Source organism: Pinus tabuliformis, chromosome 7 (genome assembly GCF_031772625.1).
Source record: "Pinus tabuliformis cultivar Carrire ecotype Pingquan chromosome 7, CPIR1, whole genome shotgun sequence".
In the NCBI taxonomy this organism is placed as follows: Eukaryota; Viridiplantae; Streptophyta; class Pinopsida; order Pinales; family Pinaceae; genus Pinus; species Pinus tabuliformis.
Window position 1 is genome coordinate 412077935 of NC_142293.1, and position 26532 is coordinate 412104466.

At 36.5% G+C, this 26532-nt stretch overlaps 2 protein-coding genes across 2 annotated transcripts; both read right to left on the minus strand.

Moving 5' to 3' along the window:
• Nucleotides 1-793: 793 nt before the first annotated feature.
• On the minus strand, nucleotides 794-11402 carry LOC149247698 (putative leucine-rich repeat receptor-like protein kinase At5g63930). Its single transcript, XM_089445032.1, has 4 exons — nucleotides 11333-11402; nucleotides 11093-11181; nucleotides 1309-1930; nucleotides 794-1179 (listed from the first exon to the last, which is right to left on the minus strand). The coding sequence occupies exons 1-4, from the start codon at nucleotides 11400-11402 to the stop codon at nucleotides 1040-1042; spliced, it is 921 nt and encodes a 306-aa protein (XP_089301158.1). The 3' UTR covers nucleotides 794-1039.
• Nucleotides 11403-11449: 47 nt separating this feature from the next.
• Nucleotides 11450-25961, minus strand: LOC149247699 (receptor-like serine/threonine-protein kinase At1g78530). The gene is made up of 3 exons (XM_089445040.1): nucleotides 25004-25961; nucleotides 24534-24874; nucleotides 11450-11752 (listed from the first exon to the last, which is right to left on the minus strand). Exons 1-3 carry the CDS (start codon nucleotides 25959-25961, stop codon nucleotides 11450-11452), a joined length of 1602 nt encoding a protein of 533 aa, XP_089301166.1.
• Between the last annotated feature and the right edge of the window lie 571 nt (nucleotides 25962-26532).

Genomic DNA, 26532 nt, shown 5'->3' on the forward strand with positions numbered 1-26532 from the left:
AGAAGGAACAAAAATAAATCAATTCAAATAAAAAATCTAGCAACACAAAGGAAGGTGAGATTATTGTTGTAGCTTTCGAAAGTGATGTTTTATTAATTTTTCTAGTAGAAGAAGCATGTTTATATATTTCTAGTAGTAGCATTGATCGGGTACTTGACTTTGAAGCATCTCACCATGGGACCCCATGTAAAAATAATTTTGTTACATATGAAGAAGTTGATCATGATAAAGTACATTTAGGATGGACAAGGTATCTTGTTGAAGCAGGTTAGGCATGTTCGAGACATGCGTATGAGTTTCATCTCAAGAAAAATATATTGAAAAGATGTTATACATGTTCAATATGAAGGATGCCAAAGAAGTGGGTACACCCCTAGCATCACACTTCAAACTTAGTGTTGATTTGGGCCCTTATGATGACAACAAGAAGGAGGAAATGAGTAAAATCCCTTATGCTTCAACCATTGGTAGCTTGATGTATGTCATGGTATGCACTCATCCAGATATTACACATTCAGTGGGAGTAGTGAGCAAGTTCCTTGCAAATCTAAACGAATAAGATTGGCATGCATTAAAGTGTATTTTGAGGTATCTTAAGGGTACCAATAATTATTGTTTATGTTTTGGTAATAACAATGTTGTTCTTGAAAGTTATACAGATGTAAACATGGTTGGAGATGTGGATTCTATAAAGTCAATGAGATCGCTTGATCGCCCTGAGCTTCAGTAGATTGCAGATTCTTTGAATATTGTTGAATGCCTATGTACATTAGATTTCTCAATATTCGAGAAATCTGCAATCTACTTAAGGATGGCCCAATGATCGATGACGCGGTCTCGGTCTCTGTTGGGTGAAAGAAGCATGTCAAGAACTACGTTCATAGGCGGGCGGAGCCTGGGAGCAGATCGAGTGCAGAATGAGGCAATCTCCATGATCTTCACCATTTCATCTTTCATATTACTATGCAAACAAGCATCCTCACCACTTCTCAAATCCTGATCAATTATTCCATCCATTTTTCCTTGCTTCGTCAGCCTCTCAGCCCATGCAGGCAGATGTACGAATTTCTGGTCGTCCTCCTCTACGATCGGGGGTTTTTCCACTTACCAGCTCTAATAACACCACTCCGAAGCTATACACGTCTTGCTTCGTCGATGCCTTCACGCCATACCCACACTCTACACGTAGTATTGGGTATTAGCATGACATGGGATATGATAGTTACGTCTGCAACTAGACTTCATAACACCAGCAAATTGATGGGCATGATTCTGTTTTATAAAGAGAAATGTATGGAAATATAGTACCTGGAGCAATGTAGCCATGAGTCCCACCAAAGAGAGAACTTGATTCAGAATCTATTGATGGATTTTTCACTAGCCTGGCAAGTCCAAAGTCAGCGATGTGAGCCACATATTCATGGTCCAGCAATATGTTGGCAGACTTTATGTCGCAGTGGATGATCGGAGGTTCGCAGTCGTGATGTAAGTATTTAAGTCCCTCTGCCACTTCAACTGCAATGTTATACCGTGTCCTCCAGTCCAGCTTCTGATTGGGTTTCGATGCGCCGCCCAGAAATTCCCAGAGCGATCCATTGACCATGTAGTTGCACAGAAGAACTGTTGCATCACGTGTAGTTATCAGGTCCCGAAGACGGAGAATGTTTCTGTCACGGACGTTCTTCAAAGCTTCGATCTCTTTCCTCAGACTGCGATATCGATTGTTGTCGAGACGACGATTGGCTGCAAGGGCTTTGTCTTGTCCTGGAATCATCACCTTGTAGACCATGCCGGATGAGCCAGACCCGACGAGGTATTCATCGCTGAAGTTGTCGGTAGCTTCTACTATTTCTCTGTATTTGATTATACCTCGCCCATCTCCGGAAGAAATAGCCGTTTCAGCATGCTCGACATTTCTCCAAATGGGTTTCTAATCTTGTACAAGTTAGGAAAAAGAATGGTGATATCCGCATTTGTATTGATTTTAGGAATTTAAATAAGGCATGTCAAAAGGATAATTTTCCCTTCCCACTGATGGAGCAGGTTCTACAATCAATTGTTGGTCCCGAACTAATGTCTTTTCTTAATGTATTCTCAGGATACAATCCAATACTTGTTCAGGCAGATGATAGATTAAAGACTACATTCTGAGCTAAATGGGGAACATACACATACCAAAATATGCCTTTTAGATTGATGAATGCAGGAGCTACATTCCAGAGAGCAATGGATAATATTTTCAAGCATTTAATTAATAAAAATATTATGGTATATCTGGATGATATTACCATATATTCAAAGAAACAAAGTAATCATTTGCATGATTTAAAGCAGATTTTTGAAAGGTGCAGAAGGTATGAAATTTCCTTAAACCCCAAAAAATCATTTTTTTTCTCTTTGTGAAGGTAAACTCCTTTGTTTTATTGTATCTAAAAATTGAATTTGTATCGATCTAGAAAGAATACCAAAATACCACTACCACATACTAAAAAATCAATGCAACCTTTTCTTGGCCAAATCAATTTTGTCAAGAGATTTATCCCTAAATTTTCCCAAATCTTCCTATCATTACAAAATATGATCAAGAAAAATTCACTTTTCAAATGGGGAGACAATGAAAGAGAGGAATTCAAATTAATTAAACAAGCTGTGATTGACGCTCCCTCTCTATCAACTCGTAATTTTTCTGATCAATTCATTTTATACACTTTTGCCACTGAACTATCATATGCAACAATCTTAACACAAACAAATGAACAAAACATTGAAGCTCCCATTTCTTTTTTCAGCTCAAATTTTCAAGGAGAAGAATTAAATTATTCTGGAGTGGAAAAACAAGCCTTTGCAGTTTACAAAGCCATTAAATATTTTAGACCCTTTGTCTTAAAAAATCATGTTAAAATCGTTGTGCCTTTCTCTACAGTTAGGCAATTACTTATTCAAAGAGGGTTAGGAGAAAAAAGGGCTAACTGGATTACTGCACTCCAAGAATATGACCTTGAAATTAAACCCGCTAAAATTGTAAGAGGTCAAGGGTTTTGCAAATTGATTACAGGAATGAATGATATGACAATTGACGAAACCACAGGTAATATTGATCAAGTGGTCGAGGTATTTCCTGTTGATACTCAATCTCAATACGTCGACTTAATATTTTATTTGAAAAATGGGTATGCACCATTTGAGCTTTATTTTAAAAGAAAGAGAGCCTTGATATTAAAATCTAATCAATACCAACTCATCAATAATGTTTTGTTTAGAAGAAATTACGATTATGTTCTTTTAAGATGTTTGGAAAAAGCTGAAGCAAAAAATGTCTTACAGGAACTTCAAGATGGGCCAGCCAGAAGACATTACAGTAGAGATACAATTTCTCATAAGATCCTCCATGCTGGATATTACTAGCCAACCTTCTTCAAAGACACTCATATGTATGTAATAAAATGTAAAATTTGTCAAAATGCTTCAGGAAGATAGAAGAAACCATCTATGCCTTTGCAACCTGTCAATATCGAACAACCCTTAGAGAAATGGGGACTGGACATAATAGGTGAGATTGTTCCTCATTCTTCCAAACAACATAAATACATTTTGACTGCAACAGATTATTTTACAAACTGGCTAGAGGAAATAACTTTGAAGTTAGCCAATTCTGAGAGAATTACTGAGTCCAATGATCAATTTATCATTACAAGGTTTGGTCTTCCTTATGCTCTTATTTTTTACAATGCTTCTTATTTTTATGAAAAGGTAAAGACTGAATTTTCCTTGAAAAGAGGATTTAATCTTAAGTATTCTGCTAATTATTACCCTCAAGGGAATGGTTTAGACGAATCCACTAATAAAAATCTTATTAGAATTATGAAACGAACTATTGTCCAAAATCAAAAGACATGGCATAAAGCTTTAACATTTGCCTTATGGGTTGATAGAATAACCGAGAAGACCTCAATAGGCACTTCTCCTTGTCATCTATTATATGGAAAAGAAGTCCACCCCCACCCACCCCCCCCCCCCCCCTCTACTCCTTCATTGGCCCTAGTACAATAGATTGAAGAAAATCCTTCTTCCTCTCTACTATTATGAATGTCTCAAATCCTTAAACTGGAGGAAGAAAGAACTAAAGCCAAACATGTCCATGCCCACCATCAACAGTTGGTCAAAGATTCATTTGATAGAAATTCAGTCAAAGATAAAAATAAAATAAAATTGGAGACTTGGTTTTAAAATGGGATAAAGTGCATGAGGATAAAGGAAAACATACCAAATTTCAAAAAATCTGGCTTGGTTCCTTTCAAATTTTTTAGAAGATAGGTCTATCAACTTTTAGCTTGCAAGACTTGCAAGGGAAGAAATAAATTCTTCTCGCCAATGGACATATTCTCAAAAAATATTTTTCTTAGAAAGAACATCTGTTCTCTTGTATATGTATATATATATGTATATATATATATATATATATATATATATATATATATATATATATATATTCAAGTTACTTTTTAGATGTTAAGTAGTACACTTTTGAAGTATAAATTGGAAGTTTCTCTTTATTATTCAAATTTTGTCTTATTCAAGAGACAATTTGGAAAGCAAATAGTAAATTGAAATCTAGTATTGCATCTATTTTAAAACTTTGAAATGCAATAACTATTTAATTGTGAAATCTTTTGGCTGAAAACTCTTAGAAAAATCTAGTTGTTTTAAAATCGGTCTCGAAAAGTTATTTTTATAAAAGCAAAGATTATTATGCAGCTCTAACATATTTAACTCAAATGGTCACCGAAACCTCTTGAGGAGTAAATGAAACCTCCCAATCCATTAATTTTAATTTTTTTAGAGTGTAATTCAAAAATATAAAAACTTAAAAGTTAAGAGGTATCATCATGAGCCTACTTTTGATGTTTATAGGAAACCAATAACATTGACATTATCACTATTGGCAACCACACCAAGATGATGACTTATAGTCACAATACTACAAGACAAGAGGTCTCACTACAAGTTGGCTTGTTCAATTTTATTATAACTTGTGAAAGAAATTATCATTAGCTGACCACTAAACTAGGATAATGGCTTTTAAGGAAAAGAAAACAAGAAAAGAATACAAATAGATTATTGCCTCTAAAAAGGTTATTATTATATGGATGGGATATCGGTTCGTTTTGGTTAAATGGTAACCCTGTCGAGGCTATGAATGCCTACTGGTAGCAGTGGCTCTACCAATGACAAATAAATTTATTCAATACACTAAGCTCCTAATACTTCTTACTTTACTTTTCCAACCTATTAGTAACTGATTTATTCATTTTGGATTTTTATCCATAATAAACCCTGAGAAGCTTTACGATAAAATAAGTTACTTCACTTCAAAGCTATCTATATCAATCTAGATTTCGATCATTTTCAACTTTCTAAAGAAATTCCTTAATAAAGATTAAGATCTCATTATTATTACAAAGATAATTGTTTTGACCAGTGTGTTGCCAATTGTTGTGGTACTCAACAACCCCCATTATTTCTATACATAGAATAGGAAATAATGGGGATGCTTTTAAATTTAAAAAAACAAATTTCCTTTCTTGTTTCCATAAAATAGGATTTTTCATTACTTTTCCCTTATAGATCAAATAAGAAAGTCTTTAAAATATAGATATATTGCTAAAATAAAACCTTTTATGACTAGGAGTATTTCCTTTGTTTTTAGCAAATAAATACAATTCTTAGAAAGCTCGTTTGATTTAATTTCCATTAAGAAACCTTTAAAAACTATTCTCGAAATGTTTATAAAGGCCATATCAATGAATAAAGAAAATATCATTAAAAACTTGACCCACTAAGGCTACACGTGAGTAGTTATCGACATATCGGCGTTGGTGAGTTCCAAGTTTACACCATCACAATCTCCCCAATAATGAAATGTCGATTGCGACTTTCTCGATCACAAGTTTTCCGATTGAATTTCTCCCAATCAAAAAACACCATTGACAAACACCGATTGTGATATACTGATTGTGATATTTCACTCTGTCAAATAGCGATATCGCATTATGTCAATTGATAGATGTTGATACTGCATCTTGTTTACTCCCAGCCTTCCGATATCGCATATCCCGCATTTCTATTTGAGATCATACCAACGTAATATTGGGAAATCAAAAAATTCTAAGTTATGATTGTATTATCTAAACAACGAAATGCCGATAGTACTAATCTCCCATATAATCACAAGTGTTAGCATCATGTGAACAAACGCTCGAAATTAATGGCCACTCTGTGTGTTTATGCTTTCAAGGTTTTCAAACGATTTGTAATAATTTCATATTATGTAGAAGGAATTCTTCATTAAAACTTACATTCAATTGATAAGACTCTTCGCGTTTTACAAGGTATTTCTCATCTTGGTTTGTTTTTGTAGGTAAAATTTGATAAACAATAGTTATAGGAGATGTCAAGGATAATAAAAGTAAAGAGAAAATCTGTAATTTTTCCTCAAGCAGTTTTACCTTCTGAAGAAATTCTTGAGATGGCGCCATTGTTTACATACACTACATGCACTCCAGATGCAGGGCCTTCCTCTTGGGAGGTCATATACAAACTATTCAAATATGAAATCCCAACAGTAGTAGTCAAACAAATTGTTACGGTTGATGATCAATCCCCAGATGTTAGCACTCCATGGAATGACTTGGTTAATTCGTTTCTACACAGAATTGCTGCTCATCCTAAGATTATACCTTATATAGACATGGTAATATGGGTCATTGACCATCTAGATATCACAGAAAGAGTATTTTTGACTTCAAAAAATACCATTATTGTATCTTTTAGAGATGAAGATTTCAGGAAAATGTATCATGTACCACTGCCACAGATGAAGTACATGCAGGAAAATACGAATCTAGCAGACCTTATTAAAGAATGGATAAGAGACCAAAGAAACCACAAGTGGGAAGACATGGGTATGTATTCATTAGCCTCTATTGTTGGTCCTTTCTCTCACATTGCTGTTATGATGTGTTGTCTCTATGGTTACCCCAATACATAGAAATTCTCAGAGGAATGGGTGCCATTAATAGAAGTCGTCGCTGACGGTTATATCATGGATTGGTTGAACATTCTGTCCAATAACTTGACCACCCAAATCCGCAATTACAGGCAGAAGAACAATGTTCTTGAGAGAACTTCTCCTCCTTTCTTCATGAGTGCCTATATCATGGACACTATTTTCTTTTCTTATGATTTCCCATCTCTAGGATGGAAATGGATAGTCTAGTACCCTACCCCTATACATGTTTATCTCGATATCCTGTGGGAAACCAAATACCATGCTCATCTCTATAAAATTTGTCATGAAATCATCCTCCCTATCTACCAAGAGGTCTTTGGAAGCAAATAACCTAGACTCACTGTCGAAGATAATAAGGACTTAAAACCAATAGGAGAGTGGTTTTGGGAAGAAACATTTACCTACATTTGAGTTTTTGGCAGCATTTCTCATCCTCATGTTTTACCCCTTCTTGTTCCAGATAAGTTATTAGCCAAAGAAATTTCCTATCAGATAGTGGGTCATGGTTTAACTAAAATTCTTATGGAAGTCAGGAAAACCATTTGGCCTCCTTTTTCTATTTCCTGTGGTACCTACACGTTGGAAAATTTTAAGCATGCTCTACAAGAAATTGACCTAATTAAAGCCTTTAGTTTCCCTACCATTCCAAGCAGGCAATATGACCCTAATGGTGTTTCTAAAGATGTGACGACACAGACAAGACTTAGACATTTTTTGAATGAGACTGATGATTTTGATGATTTATTTGAGATGGTCCTAGATTATTCTATAATTGAAATAATGGCGGAAAAACCTTTTTCTCCTAAAGAATTGATTAAGTTTAATCAATATTGTAATCAGAGAAGAGCTCATCTGTCGGAAGTTTTGCTAAGAGGGTCTTGGTAGATCCTTGAGGTTGCAAATACATCAACGTCCTCGTCAAAGAATCCAATCATTTCCTAAATCTCAGAAATAGCTACAACAGTCGTTGAACAAACAATAAAGTAAACGAAGAAAACAAACTGTATAAAGTATGGGAGGAGTTTAATAACATTTTGTCTACCAAAGAAACTCAAGATGCAGATACTTCAGTTAACACAGGAGCAGAGCAAAACTCAGAAAAGAAAGGGACAACCTCGTTTACTGATGAGGTTTCTAATATAGTTACTGTTGAAATTTTCGTAACAAACACTGTTCCTGAGACTCTTGAGAAAACTATTGTTGATGATATTTCTGATAAAACTATCGTTAGTCAGGATAAGGAAATTACGCTGACATTTCCGACTTCTGAGATAGTGCTGAAGATCAAAGAAATTCGCCCTCTAGATGTATTTTATAGTTCCAAGCATAAAGCAATAATGACTAGATCAAGGAAGAAGAGAAAGCTAGATTAAGAAAAAACATCAGTCTTAAGCGACACTCCTTTTCAAGTTCTCTGGAAGGGAACTCAGTCAACTCCAAATGAAGAATTGAATAGACTTTCACAATTCCCAGGAGCTTATGTTAGTGCCACTATAAAAAAGGTAGCAAAAATACAACTGCTTTTAAAAGAAAAAGCCCAGAGGATTTTGCAGTTAAAATACGATTTCCATAATGAAAGGAAAGTAATTGACCAACAATGGTAGGCAAAACTTGTCGAGTTACAAAAATATTTTAATTATTTACAACTACAATTTGAATTTGAAGTTAAAGATGAACAACTGCAACAGTTACATCAAAAGATTAGTCAATTGAAAGAGAGTCCAGAATTGAATGAAGTCTGAAAGGAAGCAGAAGATCTAAACAATCTCCTCACCAAACAACAAGTTATTTTTTGTCACAAATTAGTTTTAATTCATGATTTGTGCAAAACCAGTGATTATGTGGTCAATCGACTGTCCAACCTGTGGACATTTTATGAGAAAATTGAAGAAAAATTCTCTGAACATATAGATTGGCAAGACAATGTTGAAGGGAGATCAGTTGGTCTACCTCAAATTGAAGAATCACAAAAATATATTGTTTTTGGTGACTGGGACATCAAAATGATACAGGCAGAAATGGTTATTATCAGAGCTAGAAATCTCGCTTCAAACTTCACCGAATATATCAACGATACTTTGTTGCGGGTTAGTTTGATATAAGAATGCCCAAAGGACACTTATCTAGATGCCAAAGTTATAAAAAAATCATGCAGGAAGCGTCCAACAAAAGGATTGAAGATATTTAGAGTTTATCAAAAAAAAACCTTGAAGGTTATTGACATTTCTTGTTGAAGCCACATAGTTAGTGGGTAGTGTTGAGGTGTTTATCTAATGCAATGACCCAATTCCTTCCAACACTCAATGATGTAGTATTCATTGGGCAGATATGTATGAAACCAATTCATCTCCCCCAGCTAAAGCCAATGACAGATATATGTGGACTCAGAGAACATATGCAGAATTAGCGTGGAGAACAGTCACGAGTTTCTTGTTGCAACAGATGATATGTTTAGCTTAATTTGTTTAAGTTTTTGGAGACTTTTAGTTTACTATTTTTGTAATATTAATAGGCTATTTAAACCCCTTTCATGCATTTAGAAAGGGGTTCTGAATTTTTGAAAGACAACATTGAACTTGCACTATTGTTTAAATCCAAAGTTATCTTATTGAGAAGCAGAGCCTGAAGCTATAATTTTTTTTTAGCACAATGATGATGTATCAGGTACTATTATCTTTATATTGCTGCTACGTTTCATTGAAATAGATAGTAATTTTCTTATAGATTATTTCATTATATAAATACTTTGAATACATTCATACATTGTCACTATTGATGTGCAAGATTGTATCTTGTGTGGTTATATATGAGATAATGAGTTCTTATATGAGATTATTTTTTAATCAATTAAATCAATTAAATATTTAATTAATTTAGTTATCTTATTGTTTTCTTTTCATTAAAGTGTTTAACGATCTATATTGTTGCATGCGTTGTGAAATATTTCTATGAATTGCATATACATAAATCCTATTCCCGGGAAGTAATTAGGATAAGTTTAATTAGTGATATCATCCTTTGCTTTTGAATCATTCGATTAACATCATTTTGTTCCATATTATTCTATTATATCTCTTTAAAACAGGGAACTGGTCCCTTTATGCCCGGTCAGACCCACCATGATCCAAAATGGATCTAGAATAGACTTTTAAGTCTAAAAATATTCCTCACAAAGGAAATTAAAGTCAAAGGATGCTCTTGGAAATAGTCTCATTGCATAGATCTCTCCATTTTGAGTTTGACGCAATTTGAATGGACCAAAACGAACTCCGGATGAAGGAGTTATTGTAAAATGAAAATTGCCCAACATCCTTAGAAAAGGAGGCAATTTCATTAATCTTCAAACTATATTGAAACTGTTGGTTTTTGGTATAGGCTTACGGGCCAATCCACAGTTGACACATGGCAGGCTGGGATTGGGCCACATGGCCTTGTTTGATTGGTCAAAAAGGAAACCGAGCAATATCATATCGCATCGCAAATGTGCCAAAGAGAAGGACTTAACCATAGGCGTTAAGGCATTGTGATATGAGATTACCGCTTTATCGCATCGCAAAAAGCCAAAGGGAGGACTTAACCAAAGGCATGAAGACTTGCGATGGGCCGATTGTGATGAGCATTGTCAGCCATCAGATCAAAAGGAATCAATGGTGGAGATGCGATCGATGATCGCAAATCGGAGAGGCAAGACTGCGGGCCATGGAACCAAGTCAAACTTCGGGCCAAAGAGTCAATAGGCTACGTTAGCAAGACATGTGGCAACCCGGGATAGAGTCACAAGATTCTGGTGATGTCAGCGTAGTGGATGAGGTGGCAGTTGGAGATTGGCTCACGACATCAAAGATGTGTAACAGGGTTAAAAGCAAAAAATGTGATTAATGAGGTTAAACGATGTTTACCGCTAAACCTCATTAGGCAGCTGACCCGACAGATTTATGAATACAATAGCGAACCTTTTGAGTTCCGTGGTAAACGGTATTTCGGGCGGGCTTCAGGCGGTAAGTTATATTGGAAGGGCTTCACCTGATTCCATACACCAGCCAACACGTAGCACGTAGCAGGAGAGAGAAAACCGCTTTTTCGGGCGGGTAATCTCCATGCAAGTGGGCCACCTAAAATGATCGTCAGCCATTGATTATCGATCATTGATCAGACAGTGGACAATGAACGAGATGTTTACGAACTCGAAAGGATTATAGATGCTATTGCATAATATTTGAGTTCCGGCTAAATGACTCATAATGTGCTTTTCGCGAGTTTTGCCTGTGTTTTCCGTTATATTGCTATTTTCGGGATTAAGGCAGAAGGAGGGCCAAATGATCAGGTTTCCCATGCTCGCCAGTTCCTTTTCAATTATGAACTGATTCTTTTATGAAACGATCAGTCTTCCATGCTTTTGGAAGGTCGATAATGTGTTATAACAACGCAGATAACACAGAGAGCAGGATTTATAGGAGGTGCAGGTAGAGTAATGCGTAGAGGCAACTCGGTGAAGCCCAGAGATGTTTGAATGTTGAGGAATCCATTGGAAAGATCAGTATATGCCAGGAGGGAAGTCTGCAGAGTAGAGGCTGCTCGGTGCAGAATAGAGGAATGCTTGGACAAACTCGAATAGCCACCAGAGGTTGGAAAGGCAGAGCGAGAGGAGAACAGAGCAAAGCCACCAGAGGTTGGAGGCGGTGCCTGAAGACATCAGTGAAGTTGGAGAACAACCAGAGAGCTAGAGAAGCTTAAGGACTGAGAGCCAGAGAATAGCAAAGAGATCGAATGATCAAGCTATTGCTGGTGTCCAAGATGTGTTGAAGAAAGGAGAAGGAATTCCAGAGACAATAAAAGAACTCTAAGGGAGTCAGAGAAGCCAGAAGCTCAAGAAGCTCAGAGCACTGACTGAAGGAGTCAAGTCTAGAGAAGTCTAGACCTATCTGCAGAACAAGAACAACCAGGGGTAAGATGGCATTCTAAGCCCATTGGTTCAGTTGTACACCAATGGAGTTAAGTGTAGCACTTGTAAAAGAATTGAAGCCATAATCCCAAAGAGCCTAATCGAGTTGAGTAGAGCTCAAGGAGACATAGCCCAAGATATCAGGGTGAACTCCATATTCTATTGTTGCCTTATGTGGTTTACTTATTTGCTACACTGCTTTACTGTTATGTGTTTTATTTTAGTTTAAGCCAATGAACATAAGCACTCAAATAGTTTAAAGGCAAACAAAGACATACACCTACTTCAAGTTCTCTTAATTCCACAAATTATCAATCATAAGCTAGATCTTGGAAATGGTTTAGCTTTGGAGTGGGAGAGGTTCTTGTAAGTTGACAAGAAGCCTTTAGTGCCTCATTTCAGATCACACCATTTTCAGCAGAAAAGGAGTTTCCTTAAGCTGCCGACTGGGTGCTATTCCTCGATGTCGAGGCACCGAGATTCCAGCCTTCAACACTTCCCAACATAGGTCAAATTTTCTCTTCAAGCTAAAAATGGTTACCATGTATCCTTCATGCTTTTAGAGTAAAGATGGACTGTGAATTATTTTTTTAAAACCGATAGTGAGGCCTCTACCTCTTCACTTTCCTTAATTTATCCATCAAAGTTAGGAGGTTTTTCTTTCTTGACCTTCTCCAACATTGAACTCTTCTCACTCCTCCTTTGTTGTTGTTGTCCTCTAGCCGTAACACTAGAAAATTTCTCATGGTTGTCTACCCTTCTTTATGTAGTGTTGAGTCAATTTTCTCCTCTCATTGTGTCTTCACATGCATGCCTATGAATTTTATTTCACTTTCTACCTTCTTCTCTTTTGGCTTCCACCCCAAGCCTTCAAATTCATATGGAATTTGTTTTGATTGAGAATTTTCCAAATAACTGGCATCGGGTTCATGTTTCATTTCCATTTATAATTCTAATAAGTTCTGTAAAATAATTGCTTTCACCTCCACTTGTCTTTCTTGAGCTCTCACAATATTTTCACTATTTTAATTACAACTTCTCAATTCAACTCTTAGGCTTCTAAGATTATCCATCTAATCAGAAGAGTTTTCTTCTAACCTCTTTCCAACTGAATCTTCTTCCCGATCATGGTGAGTTCTATCCATGCTACTTTGCACCATTCTACGATTCATTGCTCTATTTTATTGCTATGAAGTTGTCTTCTTAATGTTGTTATACACACACAACTATTAGCTCAACCAAACAAGAATATATTAATTCATCACCTCAGTGCGTCAACACTAAAATCGCTGACCTAACTCTATCTACAAAATCAACACCCACATATGTTATATGTGTTTGAGAGAAAAATAACATATCAACACTCTTTCAAGGTTAGTATTCAGATCAATTGTAAGTTCAAAATCAACCCATATCTAACAATTAGATTACATATTAACTTTTATCCCCCACACTAATCTCAATTTTATCCCCAAATATCCAATAGTGAACCTTTGATTTAATATATCTCTATAACAGAGATCCAATTTATATTCCCAAAGTTTAATTGTTGAAACTTTGCTCTGATACCAATCTGTAACCACACTGGCACCCCCTCCTCATGTCGCAGGTCATGATAATTTTTACATACTTTCTTTAACTCTACCCCCAAGGTATGATTTGAATATGGGATTACAAAATGCTTCTTATATCAAGTATGTAGAATTTAATTCAGATATTTCCATCATGTTTAGCTTGTTAAGAGGTTTTAGATTATATAAATTTTACCTCAATCCGAATTTCAGATTGTGAGTTAAACCTATTAGAAGTTTCACCATTTAAACCCTGTCATGTCACCATTATACTACTGCGTGGCATCCACATGCCTCTTTCCTAACACCCATGGCACTATCATGCCATCTTAACATGGGATCCATAAAGCCCTTCACTATTCATAAGTGTATCTAGTCTCAGTCAAATCTAGGCATACACATTGTGCAACCACTTGACACCCCCAAATCCTCGTACCTTTGAATAGATCGGTGAGGGGTTTCTTTATGACATGGTTCCATTAGTGGGCTAGTGTCCTCGTATTTAGAATAATCACTAAATCACACTATATCTAGGTCGTGGTAAGGTGAACAACTTTCGCTAACCTTGGATCCATTACTTGTGCAAAATAATAAACATGGGTCCCAAAAATATTTATGCACTGTAGGTACTACATAGAGGTTAAAGAAGTTGATATATAGGCCTATGATTATCTGGAATCCCAAGGAGTGGGAATCATTTTCCACCCTTGAATGTCTCAACTATCATATGTAATGTGAAATTTGGCCAAGGGAAAATCTAGGTCCACACAAAGGCGCAACCCTCACCAACCCTTGGTCTTCTGAACCTTCAGATATAGTGAAACCAAGGGGAAATCCAAGTATGAATAAATCTAGGCCATTCCCATGGTAACTTCCTCCTAACGACAATTCCAAATTCTCGAATTCTTCCCATGCACTAAGGAAAGGAGGATTACATAAACCTTCCAAGGGAAGGGGGATTAGCCCAAAAGCCAAAATTCTTGAAAAGAATGGTCTAACCCTAAACGTTGATCCCTCAACAAATATTGTGGGGCTACAACCCATTGACATGTGGACTTAGCTTCTATATCTCTATATTATGAAGTTGTGAACATTTTATTTTTTTATAGACTAGAGTCATAACAATAGAGAAATTGTGTAGAACTCACAATTTACCACAATATTCATATGTAAACACCTTCCAACACAATGCATGTGTAAACTTAGATCGTAGCACATAAGGTAGACCATAAATTACGAGTATGGTAGTAGCTCCATGGTGCAACCGTTCACTGAAATCACAAACATACAAGATATCTAGAAGTGATTGTAACAAAAATATTTAAGCATTTAAACATGAACAAGACCATACCATAGTGACTAACATAACAAGGATTTTGTAGGTTGTGATTCAAATATGCATATCTTATGTACTTATCTAAATATATTATAATGGCTTGTAACTGAAGGAGGGACTTCCACTCTCCACCCAATCATAGCCCAGCTACACTGCATCCTTTCTTGTAACTAACAACCCCTGAGATGGTTCTAAAGTATGAGGGAATGTTCGGTCAAGGGAAACTTAACACCAAAGGCTTGGTAGGCATTCAAATATCGAGTTCATTATCTAGATGTTTTATCAACTGTTCTTTGAAAGTAAGCACCACACTGACTCACTTACTCTCTTGAGTCCATTCACAAGGCTTCACCTAGTGTCTAGATTAGGTATTTCTCAATCCAAGATATTAAATGCAATTTTTAGGTGGTTAACAATTGCCTTTTAATAACAAGGGTTTGCAGTACACTGTCCAGGTGGTTAGCAGCTCTTTGGGAAGCACCACAGTGGCTCAGAATGCCATGTATAGGTGGTTCATCATCTATATACGAAGCACCGTAGTGATTTGGTCATCCACTAATCCTCCTGCTAACAACTTGGTCTTAAACACACAGTCTAGTGGTCTCAACACAAAGAAATACAAATATTAACATCCAAGGTTTCTGAGCACCGGCTTAGTGACAACTCTAGTATATATTGGTCATCTTATTTAGCTCTCGTGGCTCCTCACAATCTCTCTATTGCACCTACCTATTCTGCTCTGTCTACCTTTGTCTTCCTGAAGCAGTTATATCTCTCACTTATTAGTTCGCTATTTCTCTCATGTTCTTCTCTATTCCTCTCCTATTTCTCTATTTTTGGTAATTCTTCCTTTTATGAAGAGTCATCCTGCCCAGTATCCCAATCTTCGAGGGGGATGGGCACCATCCTGCACCCTTCATCGCTCACATATAATATCATAACTACTATTAGGTGGTGATATCTTGATTGATTCATAACTGACTTTGGAAATAACACTTAGGTGGTATTGTGGATTGTCAAACAAATGAGCTACCTCTTCCCTTGGAGCCATGGATCTATGCCATCCTCTACTTCAGTGCAACAATTAAATTTACATTTAATTTTTTTATTTTACAATGTAACTGCCTCATCCAATCATGGCTCTTATGCTAGTAGTACACAACTATGTTTACAAAATATAGGGGTGACAAGAAAGGACTATTACAATTACTCAGAGACAAATCATCAGTGCTCCATTTTTTTTGGGTTTTTGACTAATAGATTTCTTTTCATGAGTGTTTCTATGTCTCTAAGTATCACATGTGTTCCTCTGCCTCTCAACAGCATAGGTACAATGGCTTCTAGAAGAGCAGAGTCGAATACACCGTTCAGAGCACAACTAGGGATGCAGTCGATCAAGTGTATATGAACTTGCCTATAGATGAATACATCAAGTTGTTCATGGACAGGGATATCAAGGTGAAATGGCAACGGTGTCACAACGAGCAACACCATTAGCATCACCAAAAGGTAGCACACCTGCATGCGACAAATGCAAGAGGAGGGTTGTTGACAGTGCAGAGTCGGAACAAAGTTGCAAGCTCAAGCATATCCACTTGTGATGAAATCATCTTTGAATATTGAGGCTATGAGGCAACGACGTGACAAGAAGATCGCGCAAAGGTAGGCAGAGAAACATAGAAGGAGTTGTAGGTGATGAAGCAAAAACTCAAGGAATAACAGGAGCTTCACAGACGAGAGAAGGAGTTGCAGCAGGAACAAGTATAGCAGAAGGTGCAACATCCACGGACTGATGAAATTGCACCCATACATGTTATATATCCATTCAGCAGCCGACATGGAGCAGACAGGGTGAGCAGTGCTATCGATCACATGCAAGGGTATTCAGGAGCATGGATGTCATTATGTGCACACATGCGATCCCACCCATTTGGCACACTCACCGAGGGGAAGACAAGAAGCAAGTTCGACTGGAGCTGAACATGTATTTCAACAAGTCGATGCGTATGGTCACTAACACACTATGCATCAGTAGGTTGTTGGTCCAACTGCACTCAAGATGATGATGCACATGTTATTGGACGAGTTGGATAGAGAAACCATATCAGTGTACCCGGATACAACGGAGACAAGAGTTTGCAATGGACACCATCACGAATGACCAAGATTGGCATCAGTTCACCACTGTCGACCATCGTAAGGATGTCGAAGAGTTGGTCTTACCACAACTATCTAAGTGTTAGTGATGTCTTGCATGGCTCGCTCAAGCCTATTTTGTCTCACATGGGCACATGTGGAGATTGAATGTAACATCTTGTCAAGTGGAATTTCCATTGTCGATAGTCGAATGTAATAGTCATAGAGTAGTTGAAGAGTCATGAGGGTAGATGAACAGTCACAAAGGGGAATGTCAAGGGTCACCCCACCCTTTGCTGTATATAGTACCTCATAACTCATTATAGAGGATTTTAGTCAGTCAAGCTTCCGATAGGAGTACCTTAGAGAAAGCTTGGACAATATTGTAATGAGCCTTGGCTTCTCCATAGTGTAGAGCTAGTACATCTCTTTGGAAAAGAAGGTGATATTGACTGTAACGTTCCCTTATCGGGACTAGTGGTTGGTCATGGTTATACCGTATGATTGGAACTTTCACTTCTTAATATAACAGAGCCAACACGTTTCATGCATATGCTGTTATTGTATTTTAATTATCTTGTTTACTCTAATGATATATGTATTTGTTTTCTTATGCTTGTATGTATGGAATCTTTCTGTATAAGTATGTATGAATCTTACTGAGATGTGATGTTTGTTTAACCATCACTTTGGATTGTTAGCTTACTTGCTTTCCAGTTTGTGATGCATATTTACTCGTGTGTTCCATTCTTAGTTGCATGCTTTCACATGTTTCCAAGGGGCACACTCACCTCACTTTCCATGTGATAGAGCCGTTCATACACCTTCCTTGGCTTGTTGCGCATGTCACACGCTTGCTACCAACAGGGACATCTTACTTGCCTCTGCACGCAACTGCGGTCAAGGTGATACCATACGACCCACTGCTGGGACTCCTACACAAAACTATTTGAGGTCTAGTTGGGACTTCTTACTGGGGAGATCCCCTGACATGTTGCTGGGTCTAGCACCGCCAACAGATCATTAGGCTTGTAATATATGAAAATGATGAGGAGATTGACTAATATGTGTTATTGAAACCAAACTCCATCAGTGTTATATACTTCAAAATTTCCATTTCATATGGTATATCTTTGGTCATGTCATTACAATATGCATCAATTACCTCCAAATTTAGTAGTATTTTTGGAAATCCAACAGGGATTGAGACAGTAAGATGATTTTCATAAATCCATAAATTTCTTGGCATGTCAAGTTGGGCTATTTCCCCTTGTATCATACCATGTAAGAGGTTGTGAAAAATAGAAATGGTTTCAAAGTTGTTGTAGTTTCCCAAAGAAGAAGATAAAGTACTTTCCAAAGGATTATTGAACAATAACATCATTACAATCCTCTTCAAATTCCCAATTTCCCATGGAATCTCTCATTGCAATCCATAGATTGTGAAGAAAATATGTAGCTGTCGATTGGAATTACCAGTTTTAGGAAACAAAAAGCCATTAAGATAATTGGAGAATGCTATGGTTATTTTAATACTTCCAAGAACCCTAAAAGGGGAAGGAAAGATACCAATAATATTATGTTTATGTAAAATGAGCATCATCAGTCTTACTACATTAATATTTTTGGGTAGAATGAAACTAGAAATATTGATGGCACTGATATTCAAAATACAAGAAGGCTACAATTCATGATATTTGAATTGATGAATCCCATGAAGGAATTGCTGGTAAGATTGTGTCATCAAATATCTATGCAATTATCTATCTTAGTTGGAATTTTTGGATTATGTAACTCCCACTTGTATCAAGTGTAGTCCTATTTTTGGATTGTTAAGATTATTGGCCATTATTAGATCATGCTCCTCTATGAGAAGAGTTTGTTCATAGTATTTAGGAAGTGATTAGATCTAATTGATTTGAGAGTTATTTTCCACCAATTGGCTTCCTACATTGGTGTGTGGTTGAGATATTCACTCGATTAGTTAATTGTGTGATCAAGGTATCTTTTATATATTAAGAAAAAGCGTGTTGTATATAAGTGTAGTTTGCTTCACTAAATTTATAGATCACTCAACATATTATTTATTGTGTGTAAATAAGTGTCTACTCTCCCATATTTATAGATTATTTTATTGGGTAAATAAATGTTTACTCTCCCACATTTATAATATGGTATCTAGGCTTCCCTCCATCATAGGAGAGTTGAGCATTAAGGGAGAGATGTGAGGGTTAATCTAGTTGGAGAGTAGATTAGGTTAGATGATTAGATTATATGTAGATAGTGAACCGTTGATATGTGTTTGTAGTAGTTTGTTTGTCTATCTAATCACTAGAGAGATGGGATCACTATAATAAGAGGAAGAGGCATCACCATCACCATGAGCTTTGAAGAGGATGTTACCATTTAGTGAAGAAGGCTATCATCCATGCTAAGCCTCGAAATTTTGATATGTGTACAATATTTTGTGTACTTAAAGATGGAAGAAGGATAAGAGATTAAAAAGTAAACATAATATGTTCTTCTTTGTCGAACGCAACTGAAATAAAAGAATCCAAGGAATGAACCGGATGAGTGGCTAACACTCAATGGGAGCCAATGGAGTCTATATCTTTAAAGAAACCATGGAATGAATGAATGTGTGGCAAAGACACTCAATGGGAGCCACTAGAGTCTATCTGCTTAAATGAGATCTACATGTATGGAGGAAGTCCAAGCTTAATCCTATGCCCCCTCTTTGATCTGTGGTTAGGCCTCATCTATGGCCTAGCCATGTTACATTCTGATGTGCCTAGAGATTTACAAAGTACATACGTTCTCTTCATTGAGTATTTTATAATATTTTGATAAATAAATTCAAACCATAAAACTCGTTGGGTTTCTTTTAGTAATCGAGCTTCATGGAGTCTATGGCTTGGAGTACCTTTTTAAATAATTAGATTTCACAACATTCATTAATGTATAAACATTCACCACAATGTTGCCTACAGTCATCATGTTTTACCTACCACGATCATTTATTTCATATATTAAATGGAGACATGGCTTGGAGATAGATTTCACATTTGTCATGGAGTATTTGTACTTTTAAAATAATTACATCCACATGTGTCGTCCAATGGAAAAGTACCGTATCAATTTCTCAGTGACAAATTTCATTTAGCGGAGAATAGTGTTTGTCGTGTCCATCAAATCAAGGGGAGGTTCCCGGTTTAATATGGTAATGTTCCGACAATTGATAATATAGATATTAGTCATTAGAAATATTAGAAATTAGCCATTCGCGAATTCCATTAGCAATATTTGTGTTTTCACGTCTGCAATAGAAACTTTAGGTACATCGATGATATTTCTATTACCACAAACATATATAACTTCGATGGGTGCAAGAGTTAAACATCACCAAAATTGTTAGGAAGACAAACATTGTGCATGGATCCGTTGTTCTGTATCATCAACACTGCAACCGAGGTTCCAAGAATCATGAAGGGTTGTAGACATTGATCCAACAAATAGAAAAGTAAAAAACATTAGAATGATTGATGTGAGAAAAATTGAAAAGTTGGCGTTAAGTTGAGCTCTCCCATGGATGTTGGTAGCTTAAACAATTTTTTTTTATCGTTGTTTTTTTTTTTGCGCCTCTGGGATCTGAGTGACTTTAATATATGAAAATTCAACTTGCCTATGTCAAAATTATTTTGGATGGTGAGATTAGAGTCATCTTATTATTATTCTCTATGCCAGATAGCTAGGAGAATTTTATAGTAGTTATTAGCACTTTAGCACCTGCAGGGATCCTAAAGTTTGACGGTGTCAGTAGTAATTTAATGAACAAGGAGTTGTGTCATAAAAATCAATTGCGGAAAACTAGGGAGGAGAAGCTCTAGTCTTATTTGATTACGGAAGGAAAATTGATCGTGGTAGATAGGGGTGTTCAAAATCGAGAGGTAGATCGAAATCAAGAACGGGAAGAATCACTTGTTTTCACTGTGGAAGAGAAAGAAACAAGAGAAAGGATTGTTAGTTTTGGAAGAAAGAACAGAAGGAGCAGAAGGAACAAAAATAAATCAACTCAAATAAAAAATGTAGCAACACAAAGGAAGGTGAGACTATTGTTGTAGCTTTTGAAAGTGATTTTTTATTAATTGTTCTAGTAGAAGAAGCATGTTTATATATTTCTAGTAGTAGCATTGATCGGGTACTTGACTTTGGAGCATCTCACCATGGGACCCCATGTAAAAATAATTTTGTTACATATGAAGACATTAATCATGATAAATTACATGTAGGATGGACAAGGTATCTTGTTGAAGTAGGTTAGGCATGTCCGAGACATGCGTATGAGTTTGATCTCAAGAAAAATATATTGAAAAGATGTTATACATGTTCAATATGAAGGATGCCAAAGAAGTGGGTACACCCCTAGCATCACACTTTAAACTTAGTGTTGATTTGGGCCCTTATGATGACAAGAAGAAGGAGGAAATGAGTAAAATCCCTTATGCTTCCACATTCAGTGGGAGTAGTGAGCAGGTTCCTTGCAAATCTAAACAAACAAGATTGACATGCATTAAAGTGTATTTTGAGGTATCTTAAGGGTACCAATAATCATTGTTTATGTTTTGGTAATAATAATGTTGTTCTTGAAGGTTATACAAATGTAAACATGGTTGGAGATGTGGATTCTATAAAGTCTAGAACTGGTTATTTATGTACTTTTGTAGGAGCAGGAGTATCCTAGATGCCCAGATTGCAGAAAGCACTGTCCCTCTCCACAACAGAGGCATAATACATCACTGCCATAGAAGCTTGCAAAGAGATGTTGTGGATGCAATGATTTTTAGGAGAGTTGGGAATAAAAAAGGATAAATATTCGTTGCATTGTGATAGTGAGAGGGCTATTCGTTTAGAAAAAAACCCAACATATCATTCTAAGACAAAGCACATTGATGATGTTGTGGATGCAATGATTTTTAGGAGAGTAGGGAATAAAAAAGATAAATATTTGTTGCATTGTGATAGTGAGAGTGCTATTCATTTAGCAAAAAACCAAGCGTATCATTCTAAAACAAAGCACATTATTAGTGAAGTGTTAAATGATGGGCTACTACAATTGGAGAAAATACACGCTACAGAAAATCTAGCTTTAATAGAAGACTTTGCCAAGGGATAAACGAGAACTTTGTAGAACCTTGGCTAGAGTAATGCAAACGTGATAAAAATGCATCTTGGGAAAGGTTTAATGGCGAGAAGAGAAAACAATGGCAAAAATATTCACTCAAGCTTCTATTTGGGCTCAAGTGGGAGATTGTTAGGCATTGTAGTGTCCATGGTATTCACAACCCATGATATTATAATTAAATCAAATCAAATTTGTAGTGTCTATGGTATTCACAACCCATGGTATTAGGCTGATGGTATTATAATGAAATATTTCTATATATAAGGGTGTGAGTTAAAAAAAAAGAAATGTATAGGTGAGAAAGAATGAAACAAGTGAAATGTATAAATATTTTCATCCTGATAATAAAAATCTGCTACCATAGGTTTTCTCCGAAATGAGGTTTTCTACTTAAATCTGGGATTGGAATAAATTTTCTAAATTATTATTTGGGTACATATTTTTTTTTCGATTAAATAATTTTTTCGTTTGTTAACCCTGGGAAATAGATTTCACATCCATACTGTATTGATTGCTCGGTAACGGAATTTATTTAGCTGAGAATAGTTTTCATGGTGTCAATCTAACGAAGGGGAGGTTCGTTTAATATGGTAATGTTCCTGCAAGTGCTAATACAGACATTAGCCATGAGCATTTAGAGATTAGCCATGAGCGAATGCCATTAGAAATATTTATGTTCTCACATTTCCGATAGGAACTTTAGACGCATGGATGATATTTCTATTACCACAAACATATATAACTTCCACCGGTGCAAGAGCTCAACATCACCAAATTTTCAGGAATACAGACATTGTGCATGGATCCATTGGTTAGAATGATCATCACTGCAACAGAGGTTCCAAGAATCAGGAAGGGTTGTCGACAGCGATCCAACAAATGGAAAGGTTGAAAACATTAGAATGATTAATGTGAAAAAAAAAAAAGCTGGCTTCAAGCTGAGCTCTCCCATGGATGTTGGTAGGTCAGACAGCTCTTTTTCTGTTTGACTGGTTGGGCCTTTTGTAGGGCAGAAACTTGGCCAAGAATCATATGTAAAGGAGATCGCAAGAGGCTTTAAATGTGTGTTGAGTTGGAAGGCCACAGTTTTTTCCACTTACAGACCTTTCTTATTGCGGTACTTTCAGAGAGATTTTATTTTGCAGGTTTGGTCTCTAAGAGTCTGTCCAAATGATTCACGATTCACAATGACATGGGATTAGGGGGACTGATTCTGCCCACTACCCAAACACATTTCTAACAGGAATGTGCAACGCGTAACAATTTAATCTTTATATTAACACTAATAACCAAAATGATAGTTTAAATATATATATATATATAACAGGAAAACTTGTATAACTCAGCTCTCAAATTAATAGTGGGGATTATCATTATTATTTGCTATTTTATTATTATTTTTTAACCCAGGTTAATTTATCATTATTATTCAAGGAAAATCATAACACTTGGAATTACTAAATTGGTGATCTGGCTTCCATTTTTGATAGAAACCTCTAGATCTTAAATTTTTAAACTTATTACATTATAGGAAAATAAATTCTTAACCAAACAAAAACAATTTTAAAAAATAAATTCTTAACCAAACAAAAACAATTTTAAAACGGATTGTATAACAAAATTGCTAATCGTTAATTGATAAGAATTACAAACAACCAATATTTTGTAAAAACAGTGAAACTACGATACTGAATCCACTTTTTATTATATCAAAATGACTATCACCATGTTCTATAGTGAATTTATAATTAAATTAAATAAAAATAAAAATGACTAACATAATATCGAATTTATAATTAAATTAAATAAAAATAAAAATGAATAACATAATATCGAATTTAGAAAAGGAAAAAATTATTATGGAAAACGAATTAAAATGTACCAAACTTCTTTAATTAATTCCAAAATGAAAAATCAATATACAAAAATTCAATAACACCTATAACATAATAATATAATCACCACTCCCATCACTACAATTATTATACCATATAAAACTGTAAATACACCGTTATCATAACTATGATATTTCTTTGAAATGTAATAAAGTTCCCTGTGATACCATATAAAATTGAGAACAGTTGATACATCAAAAAATATATGATAATTACTAACAGTTAACCGGTAAAAACGAGAATTTGAAATTTGAAAATGTCCACGGAAACAGAAACGCTACATTCAGGAAATAGGAAGTCCTTCGAAGTAATAGTGTTCATGCCTTAATTTTTTTGGAAATAGAAAGTCCTGCCTAGAAATATTATTGATGCCCTATATATTATCACTCAATGATCGATGACCCCGTCTCTACTGGGCGAAAGAAGCATGTCAAGAACTACGTTCATAGGTGGGCGGAGCCTGGGAGCAGATCGAGTGCAGAATGAGGCAATCTCCATGATCTTCACCATTTCATCTTTCATATTACTATGTAAACAAGCAGCCTCACTACTTCTCAAATCCTGATCAATTATTCCATCCATTTTTCCTTCCTTCGTCAGCCTCTCAGCCCATGCAGGCAGATGTACGAATTTCTGATCGTCCTCCTCTACGACGGGGGTTTTTCCACTTACCAGCTCTAATAACACCACTCCGAAGCTATACACGTCTTGCTTCGTCGATGCCTTCACGCCATACCCACACTCTGCACGTAGTATTAGGTATTAGCATGACATGGGATATGATAATTATGTCTGCAACTAGACTTCATAACACCAGCAAATTGATGGGCATGATTCTGTTTTATAAAGAGAAATGTATGGAAATTTAGTACCTGGAGCAATGTAGCCATGAGTCCCACCAAAGAGAGAACTTGATTCAGAATCTATTGATGGATTTTTCAATAGCCTGGCAAGTCCAAAGTCAGCGATGTGAGCCACATATTCATGGTCCAGCAATATGTTGGCAGACTTTATGTCGCAGTGGATGATTGGAGGTTCGCAGTCGTGATGTAAGTATTTAAGTCCCTCTGCCACTTCAACTGCAATGTTATACCGTGTCCTCCAGTCCAGCTTCTGATTGGGTTTCGATGGGCCGCCCAGAAATTCCCAGAGCGATCCATTGACCATGTAGTCGCATAGAAGAACTGTTGCATCACGTGTAGTTATCAGGTCCCGAAGACGGAGAATGTTTCTGTGACGGACGTTCTTCAAAGCTTCGATCTCTTTCCTCAGACTGAGATATCGATTGTCGTCGAGACGACGATTTGCTGGATTTAAGCACTTGGCTGCAAGGGCTTTGTCTTGTCTTGGAATCGTCACCTTGTAGACCATGCTGGATGAGCCAGACCCGACGAGGTATTCATCGCTGAAGTTGTCGGTAGCTTCTACTATTTCTCTGTATTTGATTATACCTCGCCCATCTCCGGAAGAAATAGCCGTTTCAGCATACTCGACATTTCTTCTTATCACGTATGTCAGTGCGAGGATGAATATAGCTACGGTCGCGATACAAGCAACGCTAATCGCTGCCACTCCCACTGCACTTAATTTTTTCCTTTTACTTGCCACTTCTGATTCTGAACAATTCATCGCTGTCGGGGGTCCGCAAAGACCTGGATTTCCCTCAAAAGCATTCTGCGGGCCTAGTGAAAATACTCTCAATGAAGGAATTTCCCCCGTAAATAAGTTGAAAGAGAAGTTGAAATGATCCAGGCTAATCATGGCTGTGATAGATTGAGGAATATTGCCGGAGAGGTGATTATGGGAGACATCCAAGGATTGAAGGAACATTTAGCTGCCTATCTCAGGAGGAAGAGATCCCGATAGAGTGTTCCAGCTTAGATCTAACCCATATTTGAGACTGGCTGCAAGCATTCCCAACTCTAAAGGAATGGTCATGCTCAATTTATTTCTGGCCAGGTATAGTTCGCTTAATTGTCTGCAATACCCCAGGGAACTGGGGATTCTTCCTGTTAATGCGTTTACACTCAAGTTTAATGTGAACAGATTCATAAGATGGACCAAGGCTGCCGGTATGCTTCCTTCCAACGAGTTTCCGCTCAAATCTAAAACCTCCAAATTAATTAAGTTCCCTACTTCTGGAGGAATGGTTCCACTGAGATTATTGCGGCTCAAATTGAGCTTTCCCAGATTTCTCAACTCTCCTATCTCGGGAGGAATGGCACCACTCAGATTGTTGTGGGCAAGGAGGAGATTTGTAAGGTTCTGCAACCGTCCAATGGAAGAAGGTATACTTCCATGGATGTTGTTGTAAGAAATCTCAAGGTAATACAAGGCCGAGAGCATAGAAATATTACTTGGTATGAAGCCCGTGAAGAGGTTGTTCTGCAGCCTGACGCGT

Bases quoted from the DNA above. Each gene is read 5' to 3' on its own strand.
- LOC149247699 (XM_089445040.1), bottom strand. From the start codon at position 25,961: ATGTTCCTTCAATCCTTGGATGTCTCCCATAATCACCTCTCCGGCAAT. The intron at 24,875-25,003 runs GTACTAAATTTC...TACTACGTGCAG, and splicing joins TCATGGCTACATTGCTCCAG to AGTGTGGGTATGGCGTGAAG. The intron at 11,753-24,533 runs GTCATCGATCAT...TGATGTCTTCAG, and splicing joins TTTCGCCCAGTAGAGACGGG to GCACCGCCTCCAACCTCTGG.
- LOC149247698 (XM_089445032.1), bottom strand. From the start codon at position 11,402: ATGGGAAACCTGATCATTTGGCCCTCCTTCTGCCTTAATCCCGAAAAT. The intron at 1,931-11,092 runs GTGAAGCCCTTC...GTACAAGATTAG, and splicing joins TGGCTGGTGTATGGAATCAG to AAACCCATTTGGAGAAATGT. The intron at 1,180-1,308 runs GTACTATATTTC...TACTACGTGTAG, and splicing joins TCATGGCTACATTGCTCCAG to AGTGTGGGTATGGCGTGAAG.